The sequence below is a fragment of the Octopus bimaculoides genome, chromosome 26 (genome assembly GCF_046866305.1).
Source record: "Octopus bimaculoides isolate indiv1 chromosome 26, ASM4686630v1, whole genome shotgun sequence".
Taxonomy (NCBI): Eukaryota; Metazoa; Mollusca; class Cephalopoda; order Octopoda; family Octopodidae; genus Octopus; species Octopus bimaculoides.
Window position 1 is genome coordinate 10508940 of NC_142953.1, and position 22755 is coordinate 10531694.

Genomic DNA, 22755 nt, shown 5'->3' on the forward strand with positions numbered 1-22755 from the left:
TTAAAATATATCTCAATTGTTGTGTGAGAAAAAATATATATTCTGTTGATAAAATATAGTATCGTTTGAAAACATCCTAAATTTGTAGACCATATCGTGTGTGTTTAAGAAAAAAAAAACGTTATTTTTCTCCTACATTATTGTGTGCATGAAAGAGAGAGGGAGAGAGAGATAGAGAGAGAGAGAGACAGAGAGAGATCAGAAGCATAAAAAATAAGAAAGCGGCATTTGCTGAGCTGTCTCCCCTAGAAAAATGCTTTTTTCTGAAAAAGTTTATTTGGATTCCCAGGTTTTACATGTCGGAATAAACTTTTTCAGAGAACTGCATTTTTGTAGGGGAAGTGCGAATCTGCATTAGCCTCATCCCCAAAAATCTCGTGATTTTAGTGGGTGCATCGGCTTTTCCATCATCCTCAAAAATTTCAAGGACACGAAAACCGACGTACATGACAGGTATGTAGAACATATTTCTCTACTTTCTCTGCTTATTAGAAAAAAGTCATTGAAATTGTTGCACGCGCACACACAAACACAAAAATTCTCCAGGCATTTGGCTATTGTTTTTAGCATATCGACGTTTACTGTTTCAGTTAGTTTGGAGTTTTTCATAGAAAATTTGAGAAATTAGAAAAGAATTTTCCCATATTCTCAATATCCGTATTTTTCCACGTACACTGAAAAACAAAATTTTAATTTTGAAAAAGTTCAGCCGTAAATATGCAATTATTATTCTCTGTCTCTCTTCCCCCATTCACTCAGAAATTAGTTTGGGCGTGAATGATTTTTGGGTCTTTTCCCCCTAAAATGCTGGTATAAAGCTGAAAATATTTAGTCGAGAATTAATCCATTTATTTGACAGCAAAGAGGTAAGTAGTACATTGTCGGTGAATTTTACCTGTCTACATATACATACACGCTATCATATACATACACACACACTACGACTTTAATTAACACTCTGGAAAATGCACGTCTGTAAAATGTTGGGAGTGGGTAAAATTTCCGAGGGTTCCATTCCATCACACCTCGTTTTCCGGACCCCCAAAAAGGGTTTTGTGACATATTAGGTCACCGGAATTCATTCAACAAAAAAAAAAAGAAAAGAAAAGAATTTCCAATGATTCCGGGATGAGGAGGGGGCGGTTTTTACCCCCACCCCTTCCTTTTTTTCCGAACAAAAATAAGGGGTTTGCAGTATATTAGGAGGTCAGGGTACTTGATTCCACGCAAAAAAAATCCGCGTTTTTTTTTTTTCTTGGTAAAAATCTTGCGGGTAAAAAGGGATCAAAATTTACCCAGGCAAAATACGACGAAGCATTTTTTCGAGCATACTAACGATTCTGAGTGAGTTACAGGCAGAGGAAGAAAGAGATAAGAAGAGAGCGGGAGGGGAAGTGTCGGTGATGGAAGTCGAAAGAAAAGGAAAAGAGAAAACGAGAAAGAGGAGTTGGTGAGAGTAAAATGGAGAGTGAGAAGAGAGTGAAACAGGCAATGAGAAAGGAAAGTAGAGAGAAGGTGTATGCGCGCGTGCGTGCGAGAGTGAGATGAAGAGAGATAGAGAGAGGGGGAGGTAAATGTCGTGTATTGAAAATAGAAAGAGAGTAAAGCAAAATGAGAGTGAATTTAGGTGGGTAAGAGAAGAGAGGAAGACAGTGTAATAGAGAGAGAAAGAGAGGGAGTGTGTGGGCAATCGAAGGCAAATGGCGAGGAAATTTGCAGACGACCACTGTAAGTTCGTAGTATTTATATAAATATTTACTTATGTTTTAATAAATGTATCTTTGGAAAAGCCACGTGAATAAGAGTTAATTTTAATTCCTATTCTTCTATGTATGTGTGTATATATATTATGATATCTAGGCCTGTTACTGTGTGTAAAAGCTACACACTTTAATGGGATTCTAAAGTCAAAATATTTCAATGAATAGTAATAGCCCTAGATATTATAAGGTATTTCATATATGCAGGAAAAAATTAGATACTTTGTATTAATTTTTTCCTTAATTGGTTTACACGCTGGCTACTCGATAAAATATACGTGTATATATATATATATATATATATATATATACACACACACACACACACACACACACACACACACACACATATATGTATATATATGTAGCCTAGGGCCAACCAAAGCCTTGTGAGTGGATTTGGTAGACGGAAACTGAAAGAAGCCCGTCGTATATATGTATATATATATATGTATGTGTGTGTATATGTTTGTGTGTCTGTGTTTGTCACCCCCCCCACCAAACATCGCTTGACAACCGATGCTGGTGTGTTTGCGTCCCCGTAACTTAGCGGTTCGGCAAAAAAGACTGATAGAATAAGTACTAGGCTTACAAAGAATAAGTCCTGGGGTCGATTTGCTCGACTAAAAGGCGGTGCTCCAGCATGGCCACAGTCAAATGACTGAAACAAGTAAAAGAGGAAAAGAGTATATATATATATACATATATGATGGACTTCTTTCAGTTTCCGTTTACCAAATCCACTCACAAGACTTTGGTTGGCCCAAGGCTATATAGTAGAAGAAGACACTTGCCTAAGGTGCCACGCAGTGGGACTGAACGCGGAACCATGCTTCTTACCACACAGCCACTCCTGCGCATATAATATGTTTCTTTTGAATTTATTTCAAGTTTTCCCTTTTGCAATATTGAAGTCAGTCACTAACAAAGTTGCAAGACTGTTTTGTTTAAATGAAAACAGCTCTTAGTGTTTGTTCTTATCTGAATTGATTGATACATTGTAGTCCTAGGTGTGCATGTCATGAGAGAACAATGTTGCATTACTATTTTTTTATATGAGTGTACGTACATATATTCCATATGTATATGTGGTTGTGTGCATATGCTCACTCGGGATACTCAAATGGAGAATCCTTGAACTATTTTTAAAATTTTCACTGGTTGCATCTGTTCTTTGTTGGAGAACTTAACTATTTCTGGAAGTTATTCCTCCTGACCTGAAGTGCCGGTCTTTAAAAAAAATAAACCCTTAGGTTTATTTTCGACTAAAAGTTGGTGCCTCCGCATGGCCACAGTTCAGTGACAGAAACAGGTAAAATGTACCATTATTAGCATAATCTGAAAAAAATCAGAGATGAATTGGTTGGGATGGCTGCTTTTGATACCCTATAAGCCTTAGGAATTATAACCGTGTGATCCCTACTATTTCTGGTCAAAGTAAAGCGTTTGACCCTGAGCTCAAAAACGAAAAAAAATTAGTGTAATAGATGTAAAACAAAGTGTCACTGCATAAATGTTTGTTATGAATTTGAAATTTATATTGCTCAGCTATGTGAACGAGTAAATTTTCAAATGTTTTCAATATTGTGGTACCTCTTCTGCCACATGAAATCATATATGTCGGAAACAAATCTGAGGATACACCATAAAGCTGACGGAACTTTCGTTTGGCTGTTGTTTTTGCTGCTCTAGCGGCTACCCGCCTGTGCTGGTGCAGGAACTGACAGCATCACAAATTATCTCTAATACTGTAGTGTGCTCTATTAAAGGCATCCAGGTGGTAGTGTTAAACTGGAGGATGGTGATGATAGTAGTGATGATGGTGGTGAATCTGATGTCAGTGACGATAATGACAATGATGATATCTTAATATTTCACTCAATTTCTGTGCAGAGATCAGTCAGGATATTATAGTACAGTGAGCTGTGACCATATGGACCTTAAGAAAATTGTCACTCGATCTTGGAAGAAAACAGGTAAGTCTGTAATACTTCCTCCCTTGACTAGGCATTAAACAAAAAGAAAAATTAAGTTAGTTACTCTTTTACTCTTTTACTTGTTTCAGTCATTTGACTGTGGCCATGCTGGAGCACCGCCTTTAGTCGAGACCCCCAGGACTTATTCTTTGTAAGCCTGGTACTTATTCTATCAGTCTCTTTTGCTGAACCGCTAAGATACAGGGACGTAAACACACCATCGGTTGTCAAGTGATGTTGGGGGGGGGACAAACACACACACACACACATATATATATATATATACATATATACGACGGGCTTCTTTCAGTTTCCGTCTACCAAATCCACTCACAAGGCTTTGGTCGGCCCGAGGCTATAGTAGAAGACACTTGCCTAAGATGCCACGCAGTGGGACTGAACCCGGAACCATGTGGTTGGTAAGCAAGCTACTTACCACACAGCCACTCCTACGCCTAGTTCCAGATTTATGTTAATTAATATTAATACTTAAGTGTTTAAAGAAAAAATAAAAACACTTTTATATCACAAACTACAGCCTGAAGGTTTATTTCATCACAGTGAGCGTCTGATGTTGCATGAAAATATTCTTTGTTTTCCTAATCTAACTTTAATTAGTCAACAATAACATTCAGTATTGAAAAATAGATCTAATAAATCAATGTTCTATGTTAAAAAAGAAAGAGACCCTTTCACTTCCTCTAGATACAATATTTTAGAAGTTTCTCTAGATGCAATATTTTAAGGAGTAAATGTTTTCAGCTTCCTAATAAATGAAACGAGAGATTATAGAAACAGTTGATTCTAAACAGAGGCATGGATAGCCAGAGCAAGAGATGAGTGAATTAACAGACAAATTATTTATAGAATGAAAGTTGATCATCTGAGGAAAAGTAGTGGAAGAGAGAAAATTTAGAAACATAGAGAAAGGGAAAGAGAGAGCAAGAGTAGAGAAAGGAGGAGGGAGAGCAAGAGTAGAGAAAGAAGGAGGTGTAGGTAGAGGGAGAGAGAGAGGGGGGCTGAGTACTAATATAAACAGTAAAGAATTGCACTAAATACATTACAGCATTTGAGTGGAGGCGCAATGGCCCAGTGGTTAGGGCAGCAGACTCGCGGTCGGAGGATTGCGGTTTCGATTCCCAGACAGGGCGTTGTGAGTGTTTATTGAGCGAAAACACCTAAACTCCACGAGGCTCCGGCAGGGGACGGGGGTGGCGACCCTTGTTGTACTCTTTCGCCCCAACTTTCTCTCTTTCTTCCTCTTTCTTGAGTAACGCTGCGATGGACTGGCGTCCCGTCCAGCTGGGGGGAACACATACGCCATAGAAACCGGGAAACCGGGCCCATGAGCCTGGCTAGGCTTTGAAAGGTCAAAAGAAGAAAGAAGAAGACATTACAGCATTTAGTTACATTCTTTCTGTCATGTTTTAAGTTCAAATCAACATCACCTTTTTATCCTTCACCCTTTTTTGGGGATCCTATGGTCAATACAATAAACACCAGTCAGATACTGAGGTGGTGTTTAATATAAAATGACTAAACACCCCTCCCTTGTACTACCCTTGGACTAATCATTTTTATTATCTCTTTTTTTCTTCTTTCATGAAACAAGTCTTGAATAGTCCATATTTATTTGAAAACCTCAACAATGAGCTCCAGGAACAGATTCTTAATTTGCGTTCTGCTGCTGAAAAATCAAGGAAAAATGTGGCTTGGAGTGATGCTCCAACTGTCAAAAAGTCAAGGAAGGATGATAAAGGTTCTAAATTAAAACTGAGAAGACAATTATCCCTGAAAGGGTCTGAAGAAAAAGGGGTATGTTTGATGAAATATGTATTAATGTTGTTCCACCACCACTAACAACAACAATTATAACGGCACTACTACCTTCACATACAACCATTGTTCCCATCCCCATTATCACTAACACATCCTCCACCAACACCATCATTTATGTCACTAATTAACCGTCATCTCTGTTTGTCATTTACCAACCCAGATGATAGGAATGTCTTGGATCCAATGTGATAGCTGCTTAAAATGGAGATCTGTAACCAAACAGGAAGTTCATGGATGGTGTGATGATGACAAGAAGTGGATTTGCCAATTCAACAAAGATCAGGCAAAGAATAACTGCAATATCGAAGAAGATAATTTTGAATCCATTGAGAAAACTATGTGGAAAAAGGGAGTGGTGTTTGTATATCCATATTTAACCCCAGGAGATTTGGTAATGGCCATCATGGCAGGCTACTGTTGGTAAGGTTTAAAATGTATTATATATCATGCACACACACACACACACACATACACATTTATACACATTTGTGCTGGTGGCATGTAAAAAGTACTCTCTGAATGTGATCAGTGCCAGGCCTGCCAGACTGGCTCCTGTGCTGGTGGCATGTAAAAAGCACCCACTACACTCTTGGCATGGTTGGCGTTAGGACGGGCATCCAGCTGTAGAAACTCTGCCAGATCAGATTGGAGCCTGGTACAGCCATCTGGCTCTCCAGACCTCAGTCAAACCGTCCAACCCATGCCAGCATGGAAAACGGACGTTAGATGATGATGATGATATTTCATGTGTGACGTTTGTCTCACAATCCTGTTATCTGCTGGAGGGTGGTAGGGGTTGTGATGAAACAAGAGGCTAACAAATCTAGCTGCAACATGAAGGATGAACTGAGATCCAGATTATTATGCACTATAATGCACTATAAAATAAGAAATGGACTATATACCTGTTGTAATTTGGTTATCTATAGTCCGATGATATTTCGGAATTACAATTCCTTCTTCAGATCTTCTTGGCTGGAGTCTCTGCTATAAACTTCTGAAGAAGGAATTGTAATTCCGAAATATCATAGGACTATAGATAACCAAATTACAACAGGTATATAGTTCATTTCTTGTTTTATAGTGCATTGTTGTACCATTCTAAACTTTATTCTTTACAAACAATACACAATGCTTCAAGCGAACTACAATACTCTCTTAATGAATTATATTAACAATAAAATAAAAAGTTTAAAATAAGGCTATAAACATCGTAAAAATTGTAAAATGTACTTTATAAACAATGTGCTTCTTATTACTTTAGTGCAGATACTGGACAAAGCACTACTTCAAATTACTTAATAGTTCTTGCTTCTAAATAATCCATTTTCTACATTTGTTTACTGTTTCTATAGGTGTATCCAATTTTTGTGTTTGCTGTTTATCTATCTGTATTTGCAACATTTTGTGTACATTTGAGTGTGGATGTGTCTGTACAACTGGAGTACTTACTGATACTCAGAAGTTGACATTTATGTTTTTTGGAGTGGCACTCAAGTTTATCAAATTGGGGCACTCACATTCATTGAAATGGTGCTTTCTTTATTGAAGTGGTGTTCCTGTTCACCATTATGACAGACACTAGTTTATTGAACTGACTCATATTTATTGAAGTGGAACTTGAATTTATCAAAATGGGACTGAAGTTTATTGAAAAGACTTTTGTGAAGTGATAGCTGTGCTAATTGATGGAGTGCAAGGATGAAAACTTTTCTTATTCTGGATAATTATTTCAGGTGGCCAGCTGTTGTAAGCTTTGATCCATTCTGTAACGGATACGTTGAGTACCAGGAAGAAGAGCAAAGAAAACACCAGGAAGTGGAAGAGATTGTTGTAGACAGTTACCATGTGGAGTTCTTGGGCACACCTCGCTCTCATGCTTGGATTTCAAGCAGCTGTATTGACTTGTTAGATAGCAACCCTCTATCACTAGTTTCAAAGGTAAGAAAAACAACAGTAACAACAATACAACAATAAGGAAGACATTTGAGTTATTTTCTTTAGCTCCCATAATTTTTTATTATTTATTCAAATTATATTGGCTCAAAATTATTTGTCATTTGTTTTCTCTAAGTAAAAGTCTTTGCTAAACTGATCAATGAAAGTTGAGTAGACTATGTCTGCAGTTGTTCATTTTTGTTTGCAAACAAAGATCAGACTTTTCTTATCTTACCATAATATTTATATGCCTTTCTTCTCTCTTCAGTAGAAAAAGAGAGGGGGTTAAGATTCAGGTTGGAAGATGTTCTTTTTATCTTTTTCCAGCCACTTTCTCTTTCAGTCTCCTCTTTTATTTCTATAAACTTCCAATGAAGGACTAGCATTTAAAAAGTCAAGACTCCATTTAAGTGTTAAGGTGACACAAAATTTGAAATTGTTGGATCACATGATGAAAGTCATGGAGAGGGTCATAACTGAACTAATTAGAGAGAGAGAGTTAGTCTAAATGAGATGCAGTTTGCTTTTGTGCCAAGGAGAAAGTACCATTAATGCTATATTTCTGGTAAGGCAGCTACAGGAGAAATACATAGCCAAAGACAAACTTCTGTACTTGGCTTTTGTTGGCATGGAGAAAGCTCTGATCCCTAATCTGGTGGTCAGTGTGGAAACTAGGGATAGACAAATGGTTGGTGAGAGCTGTACAAATCATGTACAGGGATGCTGTCAGCAAAGTGAGGGTTGGTAATGAGTATAGTGAAGAATTCAGAGTACAAGTAGGTGTTTAATCTTCAGCCCCCTCTTGTTCATCATAGTCCTCCTGGCAATAACAGAGGATTTCAAGACAGGTTGTCCCTGGAAGCTTCTATCTGACAACCTTGTTCTTATAGTTGAATCACTTCCAGAACTAGAGAAGTTTCAGGTGTGGAACCAAGGTCTAGAGTTGAAGGGCCTTATAGTTAACCTATCAAAAACCAAATTCTTAGCAAGTAGGAAGGCAAACAAATCACAAATCCCTTCAGGTAGATGGACCTGCTCAATCTGTAGGAAAGGCATAAGTAGAAATTCCATAAAATGTACCTGCTGTAAGCAATGGATACATGAGAGGTACAGCAATACCAGAGGAAGGTTAACAGGGAAAATAGTTTCTATGTGTGGTAGAAAATAGACTTCATCAAATGCCAAGGGGGAAAGCTAGAAGTAGTTGATAGCTTCCATTATCTAGGTCACCAAGTCAGTAGTAGAAGTGGATGCTCAAAGAGCATAGCTGCTAGAATATGAATAGGTTGGGCAAAGTTCAGAGAGCTCCTACTTCTGTTGGTAACAAAGGGCCTTTCTCTCAGAGAGAAAGGCAGATTGTATGATGCCTGTGTGAGAACAGCCATGTTACATGGCAGTGGAACATAGGCTGTGACTACTGAGGGCATGCACAGGCTTGAAAGAAATGAAGCTAGTTTGCTTCGCTGGATGTGCAATGTCATTGGGCATGTTCGACAGTATAAGCGTCTTTAGAGAAAAAGCTGGGCATAAAAGGTATCAGATGTAATGTACAAGAGAGAGACAACTGTTGGTATGGTCATGTGATGCATATGGATGTAGACAGTTGTGTGAAGAAGTGCTGATGCTGATCTCTACCAGTGGAAGGAAGCTGTGGAAGAGGGAGACCAAGAAGACATGAGATGAGGTGGTGAAGCATGATCTTGAAATGTTGGGCCTCACGGAGGCAATGACTAGTGACCGAGACCTCTGGCGATATGCCATGCTTGAGAAGACCCATCAACCTAAGTGAAATCATAGTTGTGGTCAGTGGCATGTAAAAAGCACCTGAGTGCTGGGCTTCACGGAGGCAATGACAAAAGACCAAGACATTTAGCAATATACTATGAGAAGAAGACCTATCAAGCCATGTAAAATCTTAGGCATGGCAGATATTGGTGTCATGCAAACTGACACCCATGCCAGTAGCACGTAAAAACATCCATTGCACTCTGAGTGGTTGGCATTAGGAAGGGCATCCAGCCATAGAAGCCATACCAAATAAGACTAGTGTCTGATGCAGCCCCTCAGCCTACCAGCCTTGGTCAAACTGTCCAACTTATGCCAACATGGACAATAGATGCTAAATGGTGATGATGATGATGAAATTTTTTGTTCATTGGTTTTATAATATATATTTTAATGCTTACACTGACCTATTATTTGTGTACACACACACACACACACACGTTATAGTTTCAGGGATGGTTATGTTTGCTTCTCAACCATGTTTTGTTATATTCTATATAATATTATATTTTGTTATATTTAAATTGAATAAAAACTTCTGAGGTTGATAAAATGAAGTACCAACAAAGTTGTAGGATTGATAGAATTGACTAAGTACCCCGTGTGCCATTCTTAGAAATCATTTTATTTTACATTATTTACATTTGACGGATATTTGTCCTCATCTTGTTTGTTGCTAACACAACATTTCGGCTGATATACCCTTCAGCCTTCATCAGGTATCTTGGGGAAATTTTGAACCTGGGTTCTCATTCCTAAGGTATTTTTCGATGTCGTCATCGTCGCTGCTGCCACCGCCCAGGTCACTGCCTGGAACCGAACTCAGAATCTTGGGTTTAGTAGCCCGCGCTCTTAATCACTACGCCAAGATGAGGACAAATATCCATCAAATGTAAATCATCATCATCATCATCATCGTTTAACGTCCGCTTTCCATGCTAGCATGGGTTGGACGATTTGACTGAGGACTGGTGAAACCGGATGGCAACACCAGCCTCCAATCTAATTTGGCAGAGTTTCTACAGCTGGATGCCCTTCCTAACGCCAACCACTCAGAGTGTAGTGGGTACTTTTACGTGTCACCCGCACGAAGGCCAGTCAGGCGGTTATGGCAACGGCCACGCTCGAAATGGTGTCTTTTATGTGCCACTCGCACAAAAGCCAGTCCAGGGGGCACTGGCAACGATCTCGCTCGAAAACCCTACGAAGGCCAGTCAGGCTACATAATTCCTCATCTCTTAAATATAGAACTGTGTCATTTTATTTTATCATATTTATATATACCTGTGACTTGTTATAAAAGCATTGGATTGGTTAAATTGCTAAAGTGTCTGCCAAAATGCCTTGCTTTATTTGCTCCAATTCTTCACATACTGAGGTCCACTGTGCTTTCAGTCTTCCATGTTCTACAAAACGAAACACTAGTACTGAAGTCAGTTCAATAGACAAATGATCCTGCATCTAAATTTCTCGTCTTGTGACTATATGAGCAAACAATATGTAATTTCTCTTCTTATATTTGTATTTATATTATATTTGTATTTATAACTTATTTTATTACATTGTCAAACAGAAGTATATGCCTAAAAATAAGGGTCGTAAAAGCATATTCAGAGGAAACAGTATTGAAGGGGCCCTGAAAGAGGCAGAGATCTTTCAGAAGTTGTCCAAGTCTGTCAGACTGAAAAGATGTGTCTTCAATCATACTGGAAGAGAACACAGTACCAAAATAGGCAAGAATAACATCAATAACAATAGAGTCATGACTTCAAGTGCCAGAAGAGGAGAACATAGTTTCTTTGATAAACCTGTATTGGAATTTAGTTGTGATAACCCCAAACTCTCCAGATTGACACAAGTGACAGCAACATCAACAACAGCAGCTGCAGTTACAGTGGCAGCAAAACTTCAGGACATAAGAGTACAAGAAGGCTATACCCATTGTAGTCACTCTCTTGATAAGAGGCAACATTTCTTTGATAGTGAAGAAAACATTGTCTCTGAATATATAGAGAGTAGTTCTGTTGGATCAGGTGAGTTGAACAAGGTGTGTGGTACTGGTGGTAATTGTGTTGTGGTGGTGTGTGTAGCTGTGTTGTGTGTAGTTGTGTTGTGTGTTGTGTGGTGGTAGTTGCCTCAGATCTTCCTTGAAGATGGTAGATTATGTCTTCTTAGGTCTCACTCTCTTCCTTTGTCTTTCTAGTGGTACCCATTGTATAATGTCTTGGGTATTCTTTCTTCTGGCAGTCAGAAAACATGACCTGCAAGTCTCACTCTTCCTTCTGCCACAGTCTCCTGCCGGCTGTTCATATTGGCTTTTCTCAGGATGCTATGGATGTTCTTGAGTATTCTGATTAGATACCATTGGAGGATGCATTCCACCTCTGAGTGATCTTGGCAGTTGTTTCCAAGTTTCTCTTCTGTAGACTGCTGTTGGCAGGACAGTGCTCTGGTAGAGCAAGATTTTCATTTGGCTGCTAATTGAAGTACTGACCCTGGTTTTATTCATTCGTGGGGACACTGCTGTTTCACATCTGATTTTGGAGTTGACATCTACTTTAGTATTCCCCTCTGTAGAAATAACGCTGCCCTGGTAGATGAAGTTGGTGATGTCTGTACATACACACATATATACATGTGTGTGTGTTTCTGTCTATCAGTCTCTCTGTTTGTCATATATATATATATATATATATATATAGGCATGACTGTGTGGCTTTGGGTTCAGTCTTAATGTGCAGCACTAAGTGTCTTTTACTATTCCCTTGCTGATGAAATCCTTGCAAGTAGATTTGGTAGATAGAAACTGAAAGAAGCCCATCACATATATATATATATATATATATATATATATATATATATTTATTTATATAAGGGCATTACTATACATGAATGCCTCACGCTAAGAGGGACGCTAAGGTCAAACTACCATAATAAACACATTTTTACCGAACGCAAGGAAATTATGGTAGTTTGACCTTAGAGTCCCTCTTAGCGTGAGGCATTCATGTATAGTAATGCCCTTATATAAATAAATATATTTTGGGGAATAAATGATGGATTTTTCCCTTATGAGGTTTTTTTCACGCTAGCTACTTGATAAATTCTTATAAAAGAATTCACTAGCAATGCACCTAGGTGTTGCCTGGGTGTTATGACCTGTAGCCACATTGTATTATTTGTTCCTTTCTTATGGGCAGAATCGGCACATGAGGAATATGATGCAAATAAGATTTCTTTATGAACATGTTTTACAGTCATTTTCTGATGAACAACTCTGCAGTTTCCGTCTACCAAGTTCAATCACAAGTCTGTGGTTGTCCTAGGGCTATAGTAGAAAACACTTGTCCAAGGTACATGCAGGGGGACAATGACGATGATATACATATATGATTATGATTATATATGTATGTGTGTGTGTGTGTCTGTCTGCTTGGTTGCCTACCTGTATAGCTACCTACCAAACTAAGTACCTACTTATCTATCAATCTATCTGTAGGCAGTTCTACGGTCTATGATGCATCTGTCTACCCAAAGACACCACAGGACCCGTGTAATGACCAGAACATCAAGGTGAATCAGAGTAATAGTACAACAGTAATGACTCCCTTTGCAAGGAACCCCACACTAAACATGAGCTTGGAAGAAAAACTTACACAAGATATAGAGGTAACTTCTGTTATCAGGTGATAAGGTCGCTCTTCTCTCCCCTCCCCCCACCTATTTTCTCTCTTTTTTCCTATTCAGCTGTCCCTCTGTTTTTCTTGTTGTTGTTATTGCTATTGTTGTTGCTGTTATTGGTGCAGCTGTTGATGTTGGTTTTGTTATTGTTTAACCCTTTAGCTTTTAAACTGGTCATATCTGGCCCAACCATTCTACTTGTTTTATATTTAAGCCACCCAGATCTGGCCTTTCACACCTACCCTATCATGTCATTCTAAAAATAAACAATCACATCATCAAAATCTTGAAGCTACAAAATAAATCTTTTCTACTCTAGGCACAAAGTACTCATTTCATCAATCCCCAAAAGGATGTAAGACAAAGTCAACCCGGTGGAATTTGAACTCAGAATGTAAGGATGGACAAAATGCCACTAAGCATTTTTCCCAGTGTGGTCATGATTCTGATGGTTTGCCACCTTAGGACTTGTTCCTATATTAAAATACTAAAGAGAAAAAGAAAACTGTTGTTTTTATTTGGCAGAATCATCAGAATATCAGGCAAAATACTGTATGGTGTTTTCCTGGCACTTCACATTCTGAGTTTGAATTCCACTGCATCAATAAAATAAAGTACCAGTCAAATACTAGCTTGATTTAACTGATTAATCTCACCTCTCAAATTTCTTATATTTATGTTACAAACAATCATTGTGATTCTGTTGTGTCTGGGGAGAGTCATTTTCTTATTGTGCCTTAAAATGTTTACACACTCACCGGTAAAATTTCCACTTATTTTTTTATTTTCCTAAAATTTTCGTTGCGTCTTGCAACCTTATCAATAGTCTTGACTGTCCATTAAGACAGGTTGCACGAAATCACATAAAAAATCTTGCAAACCAAATCCCAAAACGAAATTATTGTGATTATTATCTGTATAGGCAGGAAATCAACAGAATCAGAGCATCGGACAAATTTCCTAATAATATTTCTTCTGAATCATTATGTTCTCAGTTTGAATTTCATTTAGATAAACTTCGCCTTTTGTCCTTCAGGGGTCAATAAAATAAAGTACCAAGCAAGTACTGAGATTGTTGTAATCGATTAACCCTTTCGTTACCAACCTGGCTGAAACCGCCCCTGGCTCTGTAGTACAAATGTTTTTGTTTTCATAAGTTTTGAATTAAAATCTTCCACCAAACCTTAGTCACAATTTATGTTCCTAACATCAGCTTAATGATAACTTAAGTTATTTTACTAAATTCTTTTTTATATTTAAAATACTTGAAAGAAACACAAAACATTTCAAAATAAATACGGTATCAAAAGGGTTAAACCACCTCCCCTGAAAGTTCCTGGCCTTGTTCCTGTAATAGAAATAATTATTATTATCATTGTAGAATTACCACAGACATGAAGCAGATTTCACAGTGGATTTGAAACAGTTCCTGACTTCCAACAACATGCACCTTGAGGTTGCAATGTGGGAAAATATCACTATTGATACATACCAGTTCTACTGTGTGGTACTGGATGCAGGCGGTTATAGCACTGTAAGTAGATGTAAATCATGACTGTGGTGGGCATGTATGAAGGGTTGAGTATATATGCACCTGTTTTTGTGTATGCGAACATGAATATAGTGTGGATGTATGCATATGATTGTAAGTGTGCATATGCAGTGTATGCATGTCTTGTGTGTAGGTGTGTCTATATACTTGTATTTGTGTGTGAGTGTATATATATGTATATGAGTGTGTATGTGTGTGTGTATATGTATATATATATATATATATATATATATATATACTTTATTTAAAAGCAGCAGAAATATAACAAAAAAACCGTTACTCTGAGTTTCATGTTCCTGTTCATCGGACTCTTTTTTCCACCTTGTTGCACATTTCATGTGCTTACTCCGGTATATATATATATATATATATATATATATATATATATATACCGGAGTAAGCACGTGAAATGTGCAACAATATATATATATATATATATATATATATATATATATATATAAAGTGTAGTATATTGCCACTTAAGTGTGGCTGACCCCTAGGGGTGGATGTTACTGTTGCTTTCAGCCCCAGGAGGACATCTCCTCCAGCTGGCTTATCGACACACGACTGTGTCCTGTTTGCCAAGGGTAGTTATCCCTCTCACCAACATCTGCAGCACGAACGGATCCGGATTTCAGGGTTATTTCCCTTCGTCGGCGTCTGATAGCCGCTGACCTTGGTGAGAGAGACAAAAACCTGGCAATCTTATATCTTCTTTTCAAGTGAAATTCTTCACTGATATCGAAAAGGTGAAAACAAGCAATGTTAATTCTCTAAATGAAGTATTAACAGTAACTGCACGATAAAGTGTAGTATATTGCCACTTAAGTGTGGCTGACCCCTAGGGGTGGATGTTACTGTTGCTTTCAGCCCCAGGAGGACATCTCCTCCAGCTGGCTTATCGACACACGACTGTGTCCTGTTTGCCAAGGGTAGTTATCCCTCTCACCAACATCTGCAGCACGAACGGATCCGGATTTCAGGGTTATTTCCCTTCGTCGGCGTCCGATAGCCGCTGACCTTGGTGAGAGAGACAAATGTATGTATATGTATATGTATATATATGTTTCATTTACCTACTGTTCTACCAATATCTACCATTACAGGTAACACATAAAAGGAAGTGGGCTGTTATATACCGTGAGGTAACAAATACATTACAGAAATACAAAGGTCATGTTGCCCGAAGCTATTATGAAAGGTACCCCATTATTTCTGTCTGTCCGTTTTGTTGTTGTTGTTGTTATGGCTGTCAGCTGGGTAAGCCACACTTGACATCAGGTCTGTTATTTTTGTGAAGAAATTGTGTATAAATCATGGAAAACTGCTGTTGGGGAAGCACAAATGTGTGCAATCTCACACAGATCTATCCTTGACAACCTCCACCTTATGTGATGCATCATAGAGAGGGTAGGGATGAAAGCTGGCTTTGGTGGAGCTCTGATCAATTTGGATCAGTCTGAAGCATAAGTGGACAATATCCCTGTTATGATCTTAGATACTTTGAAGATTGAAGTGATCAGTTACATAGTTGTTGTTGTTGGTACTCTGTCACAGCCTGCTCGTGAAATTAACGTGCAAGTGGCTGAGCACTCCACAGACACGTGTACCCTTAACATAGTTCTCGGGGATATTCAGCGTGACACAGTGACAAGGCTGACCCTTTTGCATTACAGGCACAACAGAAACAGGAAGAAAGAGTGAGAGAAAGTTGTGGTGAAAGAGTACAGCAGGGTTCGCCACCATCCCCTGCCGGAGCCTCGTGGAGCTTTAGGTGTTTTCGCTCAATAAACACTCACAACGGGAATCGGAAACCGCGATCCTATGACCGCGAGTCCGCTGCCCTAACCACTGGGCCATTGCGCCTCCACTAGTTACATAGTAGAGAAGTAACATAGGTATTTAGGAAGACACATCAACTGAGACAAGTTAGCAGGCTTCAAACTAAGCATCAAGAACCTAGAGAGACAAGTCCATGCCAACTATTGAGGGAGGTTTCTTTATGCCAGGTGATGAGATGTTAAAGTATGATTGGAGGACAACAATAAGTGCTTTGCTGTAGTGGGGGAAACCTAGTTGTCTCTGTTGGAAGAGAAGGACAATGTGCCAGGGCATAATCATAAATTCTAGGAAGGTGAATAAAGAGAACTGGTGTGGGCGGAAAAGTAAATTTGTGGGAGCATGAGAGATGAACAGATGTGTCATCTTCATTTTCCATGGATTTTTATCTTACTGACATTGTCCCTAATGTTATGTCAGCTATAATTACCAGTACATTTACCACATCTATTATCAGGAATCTCCTTGCATACGAAATCTACAAATCTGGGAATGTTAAAATCCAACATGATACTACACAGCCAAAAGCAAAAAGTAAAAGAAAAATACCTGCAGGACTGTTGAACAATAACAACAACCTTACTAAATACAGTGCTTTAGATGGTAAGGCAAAGACCTTCTTATTATTCTTACTTACCTGCTAGTCACTACCATCACCACAATCTTCATCATCATCTTCATCATTATTTTCACATCTTTTGTCTCATTATTCTGCCAGATTTTTGCATATGAAACATTTATAAATTTTATAGATATATTTATATTTCTTCCTGTCTCTGATATATATATATATATATATATATATATATATATATATATATAAGTTTAACTCGATTGATCTTCTATAGAATTTAGAGTCAACACTGCAAGTTACAATGTTTCGTATATGAATACTTTTAAGTAGACAATGTGATTGAAGAGAGGAAAATACCTACCTATATTTTCTATCCTTGATTGTATCATTTACGAAATGTCATAATAGCATTCGTATATGAAATGTCATAACTTGCAGAGCTGGTTCTGAATTCTATACAAATTCTATTAAGATCAAAGTTAAAAATGAGAACATTGCACTGCTGACACAAAAAGTAAGATACACTATCGACTTTCAAAAGTTTAAGATACTTGGTAGTATATTATGGTTGCAAAACCATAACATTAATATATTCTTTTACTTCTTTCAATCAATTGACTGCGGCCATGCTGGAGCACCGCCTTTTAGTCGAACAAATCGACCCCAGAACTTATTCTTTGTAAGCCTAGTACTTATTCTGTTGGTCTCTTTTGCCAAACTGCTAAGTTACGGGGATGTAAACACACCAGCATCGGTTGATATATACAAAGAGCTTCTTTCCCAGTCAATTTGCATTGGTTGGCTGTCTTGTTTTGGAGGTAATTGTATTGTTTACTACTAGTCATTAACTATCCATCAAAATATGACTTAGCTATATATTCCAACATATGAACTGAATATGCTTGACCACTCTACTCTAGGATGAGCATACATTACTTTAGTTACCTTTGGAAGTATGCTGTTTAATTGATTGCCAATTTTAATATCTCCACTCTACATTGAAAATACTTGTTTCATTCTAGTTGGTTAGAAATATCTCCTCCCCTCATAGATTCGTTGTATTTCACCAAAATATTTGACAGAATACCTGATGAAATTGAGTGGTTATATAACACTAGGATTTATTTAATGTAATCTAAGTTATGTAACAGACTTAATATTTGTGAATATACTATGCTACTGAAATGTGTGTAGTGATGTTTTGAATTATCCATTTGTTTTTGTTCGATAAATGACATACCTTTGTTGCATACACAAGATTTACAGGATGCCCAAGACAAGACCAGTAAACAACTCTTTGACTCTGTATGGACTGCTGTACTGATCAGTTGAACTAGCTGGAATACATTTTTTTTTCGAGTAATCTGTTTAGCCAAAGATATGTGGAGGTGCTTCCAAGTTAATTTGCCATGATCTATTTGATCCCTTCTGCATTGCAGATGTGATTATATCATTATTCTTTAAACATAATCTTGCTATTGTTTTCTGTTACAGATATTTCAGATACTCCAGCCATATTCGAACATTTCAAGCTGGTGGATCAATACAATACCTCTTATCAGTTTGAATATGGTAAGTTGCCACTGGCAGTTTGCTTTGTATTCACACACTGCAAGATGAATTGCCATAGTGGGATGGAAGACAAAGGACCATTGTGGGGTAACAATATGTTGTAAGACACCATCCAGCCTATATCAGTATGGAAAAATGAATATAAAATGTTGATGATGAGGATGTGATGGTAACATTGATGATTGTGTCATTGCTGCGGCAGATGGCGGTGATGACCATGACAACGACTTTGATTAAAATGATAACATATCTATTATAATTAGTGTGGGCCCCAGGGTAGGGCATATAGACTGTACAAGAGAAAGGGAGATGAGTGAATTGGATTTCAGGGTAGGTTCCAAGGTATTTAGCTACACTACTTTATGCTTTGAATTCAAATTCCTGTGTGAAGTTGGCTTTACAAGGGGGAGATGTCAACAGTCCCAGCTATATTTGGTAGAAATAAATGTTTGTCCAGACTAAAATTTAAATAACATCAAGTCAAAAACATATCTTTCAGAAATATTTCAAGAAACTGAAAAAAAAGTAGGAGCAAATTTAAGAGACTACACTGATCCCAGCTCTTACTACACTCCTGACAGTGACTACCAGATCCTTTTAGGAGACATAACATCCATAGAGAATTTTACAACTCATTATACAGGTGAGAGAGATTTTACTTGCATTCAAATCATTGATTCAGTCTTTTATTGTAAATCAATCATCATAATGTGTAATACAGCAACTTCAGTGGAAAATATACTAAAGTGTCAGCTTTCCATACCCAGTGGACTTAGGTAACACTCTTCATTCAGATTTCAAGAACTCTGTGGAGGATTCTTGCACATTTACCCTTCTCTTTTCAAGCAAATTTGCGATCTTGATACTTACAGTATAACTTTCACTTTCAATGACCACAGTCTTTATATTTCCCTTATCACATCATGTCTGACCTGATTTCCTTCTTTTTCTAATTCACTGGCATCAGCAGGGCATGCAATATTTATGTTTAAGCAGCTTTTTTTTTTCCCCTCTTTATTCACAACCTCTATATCCAGCTTTGCATGTTTAATTTCATGATCATTTTAGACATTACAGCCTACAGTATCTTTCCCTTGTCATTCTCAATTACTCCTGAGAGTTTCCTGTAACACATCTTTGCCTTTTTTCAATCTATACTTGCCACACAGCTCGCAAAGAATCACTCTTGCAACATTATCATGTCTTCTTTTTGTATCCTTTTTGGGCCAGCTTTGTGTACTCGTTCACAATATACCTTACAATCTCACCTTTATCACCACACAACTTGGACTTATCACTTTCCGTTGTATTGTCAATTCTGCATTTAGTATACGTCCTAAGTGCTTGTTCCTGCACAGTACAAATAAGTGTTAAAAAAACATTTAAGCGAGGTCATTGCAGTGTTGCTGGACTGGCTCCTGTGCTGGTGGCACGTAAAAAACACCATTTGAGCATGGCCGTTGCCAGTACCGCCTGACTGGGCCTCGTGCTTGTGGTGTTATGGGCTGTGATGAGCTTGTGGTGTGATGGAGGAAGAAGACAACAAGAAGCAAAAGGACAGAATGAAGCGTTGGACCTTACCTTGACGACCGCAGCGGGGTACACGATCGCTCTTAATCAGAACACGTCTTTCTCGTAACGTCGCTGTTTTCTCACTGGCCCCACGTGCTAGCCTTCGACCGCGTGTCGCCGACTTCCGATCTGACCCTTCCGGTCTGGCTTCACCTCTGTTTGCCTCACCCCTCTCCACCACAACACATAGCTCATCACAGCCCATAACACCACAGTGCTGATAGAAGATAATTGGCATAATACAACAGTTTACTAGTGAAGTATTACTACTTCGGAAACATGTGAGGGTTGGCAACAGGAATAGCATCCTGCCTCAGAAATTCTGTCTCACTGAATTTCATCTGAATCATGCTAACATGGAAAAGTAGTGGTTAAAACGATGATGAAGATGATGATGATATCTACACAATTCTGGTTATCTCTCTTTCTTTATTTATATCCTTGTTTATATTGTCTCTCTCTATCTATCTTTCTCTCTCTATCTATCTTTCTACGCATCTCTCTATCTATCTTTCTACGTATCTCTCTATCTTTCTCTCTCTATCTATTTTTCTATGTATCTCTCTATCTTTCTCTCTTTATCTGTCTTTCTACGTATCTCTCTATCTATCTTTCTCTCTCTATCTGTCTTTCTACGTATCTCTCTATCTATCTTTCTCTATCTATCTATCTTTCTCTCTCTATCTGTCTTTCTACGTATCTCTCTATCTATCTTTCTCTCTCTATCTATCTTTCTCTATCTATCTATCTTTCTCTCTCTATCTGTCTTTCTACGTATCTCTCTATCTATCTTTCTCTCTCTATCTATCTTTCTACGTATCTCTCTATCTATCTTTCTCTCTCTATCTGTCTTTCTACGTATCTCTCTATCTATCTTTCTTTCTCTCTCTATCTGTCTTTCTACGTATCTCTCTATCTATCTTTCTCTCTCTATCTATCTTTCTCTCTCTATCTGTCTTTCTACGTATCTCTCTATCTGTCTTTCTACGTATCTCTCTATCTATCTTTCTCTATCTATCTATCTTTCTCTCTCTATCTGTCTTTCTACGTATCTCTCTATCTATCTTTCTCTCTCTGTCTTTCTACGTATCTCTCTATCTATCTATCTACGTATCTCTCTATCTATCTTTCTACGTATCTCTCTATCTATCTTTCTCTCTCTATCTGTCTTTCTACGTATCTCTCTATCTATCTTTCTCTCTCTATCTATCTTTCTCTCTCTATCTATCTTTCTCTCTCTATCTATCTTTCTCTCTCTATCTATCTTTCTCTCTCTATCTATCTTTCTCTCTCTATCTATCTTTCTACGTATCTCTCTATCTATCTTTCTCTCTCTATCTATCTTTCTTCATATCTAATCATCTATATCTGCTGATCCTGTTAGAAGGAAACCTGAATGTTCCTGATATCGGTGATGCTGGTTCCATAGAATCTGTTTTCAGCCTACACAGCAACAACAACAACAAAACTGAAACAAATGACAACAGAGAAAGCCATTTTGCAGAACTGAAAGTCTTAAAGAATTGCATTGAAGATCTTGACTTCTTGATTTGTTTGTAAATGTGTGTGTGTGTGTGTGCGTGCGTGCGTGAAGGTGAGTGTGTATTTACGTGGATATTAATGTATGTGTGCTTAGATGTGAGTATGAATGTATGCGTGGCTGTATGAGTCTATTGTGTAGATGTGGATATGAGTGTGTGTGTATGTATGTATGTATGTGTGTAAGTGCAAATGTATGTGCAGAAGTGTTTATATGTGTAAAAGTAGGTATGAATGTGTGTGTGAATATGTGTGTGGATGTGAATGTATGAGCATCTGCATAAACGTGAATGTGTGTGTGTGTGTGTGTGTGTGTGTGTGAGTATCTGGATGTGACTATAAAGGAGTATGCATGTGTGTATAAAAATGAATGCCTATGTGGATGTAAGTAATAGTGTATAGTTATATATTTGTAAATATGTGTGCGGAATAGTGCGTACATATGTGTGTGGACATAGGTAACATATGAGACTTCTTGTATGCATATGTGTGTGGTTACACATTGAATTTTGTGAATGTGTGTGAATATCTTGTGAATTTGTGTTTTAAATCTGTGTGGGTGTTTGAATTTCTGTGATTCATTGCATGTGTGTGTAAGTGCACTTGTGAGTACATCAGTGTGTATGTAGTTTTATGTATATGACTATTTATATGGCTGTATGTATGTGTGACAATTTATGTATGTTCATATAAATTCCCTGCTACCAATTTTGAAACAATTCCAGCCATGTTTTCCACTATTTTGTATTTCTTAAATATATATTTTACAGTTATTTTCTCACGTTTTAATTACCATATGATTAATTTATTTTTAATGTGCTTGTCTGAAAAATGCATTTTGTGAAAAAAAAATGTAAAAGACAAGATAAAAATAATGCAAATAAAACTATAAAAAGTTTTTAAAAGTGCTAGTTTTTCAATCATATTTTTCCATAATGTATTTTTTAGAAAAGTTTTTTTTCCCATTTTGTATGTGTATTTCGTGTGCAAGATTCTTGATGTGGATACGTGTGTTGAAAGAAATACAATTAAACCTTGGGAGATGCATTATGCCGGTAATAAACACACGCACTGGTTCAGTCCTTTATTAATTTATAAACAGTATTTAGTTTTTTTTGTTAAATCATT

General features: G+C 37.6%; 1 protein-coding gene across 3 annotated transcripts; it reads left to right on the forward strand.

Moving 5' to 3' along the window:
- Positions 1 to 200: 200 nt before the first annotated feature.
- On the forward strand, positions 201 to 22532 carry LOC149130939 (uncharacterized). 3 transcript variants are annotated; one of them, XM_089342772.1, is made up of 13 exons: positions 201 to 453; positions 3654 to 3736; positions 5349 to 5551; positions 5736 to 5995; positions 7312 to 7516; positions 10872 to 11331; positions 12798 to 12967; positions 14361 to 14513; positions 15638 to 15732; positions 16828 to 16973; positions 18439 to 18516; positions 19016 to 19159; positions 21473 to 22532. In XM_089342772.1, exons 2-13 carry the CDS (start codon positions 3694 to 3696, stop codon positions 21646 to 21648), a joined length of 2133 nt encoding a protein of 710 aa, XP_089198898.1. In that variant the 5' UTR covers positions 201 to 453; positions 3654 to 3693; the 3' UTR covers positions 21649 to 22532. The 3 variants fall into 3 exon arrangements, with proteins under 3 accessions (XP_089198898.1, XP_089198897.1, XP_089198899.1); XM_089342771.1 differs by lacking the exon at positions 201 to 453 and adding an exon at positions 1560 to 1728; XM_089342773.1 differs by lacking the exon at positions 201 to 453 and adding an exon at positions 1604 to 1728 and having other exon boundaries at positions 21476 to 22532.
- Positions 22533 to 22755: the final 223 nt, after the last annotated feature.

Excerpts from the sequence above, each read along its gene's own strand:
- LOC149130939 (XM_089342772.1), top strand. The coding sequence starts at position 3,694 with ATGGACCTTAAGAAAATTGTCACTCGATCTTGGAAGAAAACAG. Across the intron at positions 5,996-7,311 it reads ATCATGGCAGGCTACTGTTG|GTGGCCAGCTGTTGTAAGCT; the intron begins GTAAGGTTTAAA and ends TAATTATTTCAG. Across the intron at positions 18,517-19,015 it reads CTCTTATCAGTTTGAATATG|AAATATTTCAAGAAACTGAA; the intron begins GTAAGTTGCCAC and ends CATATCTTTCAG.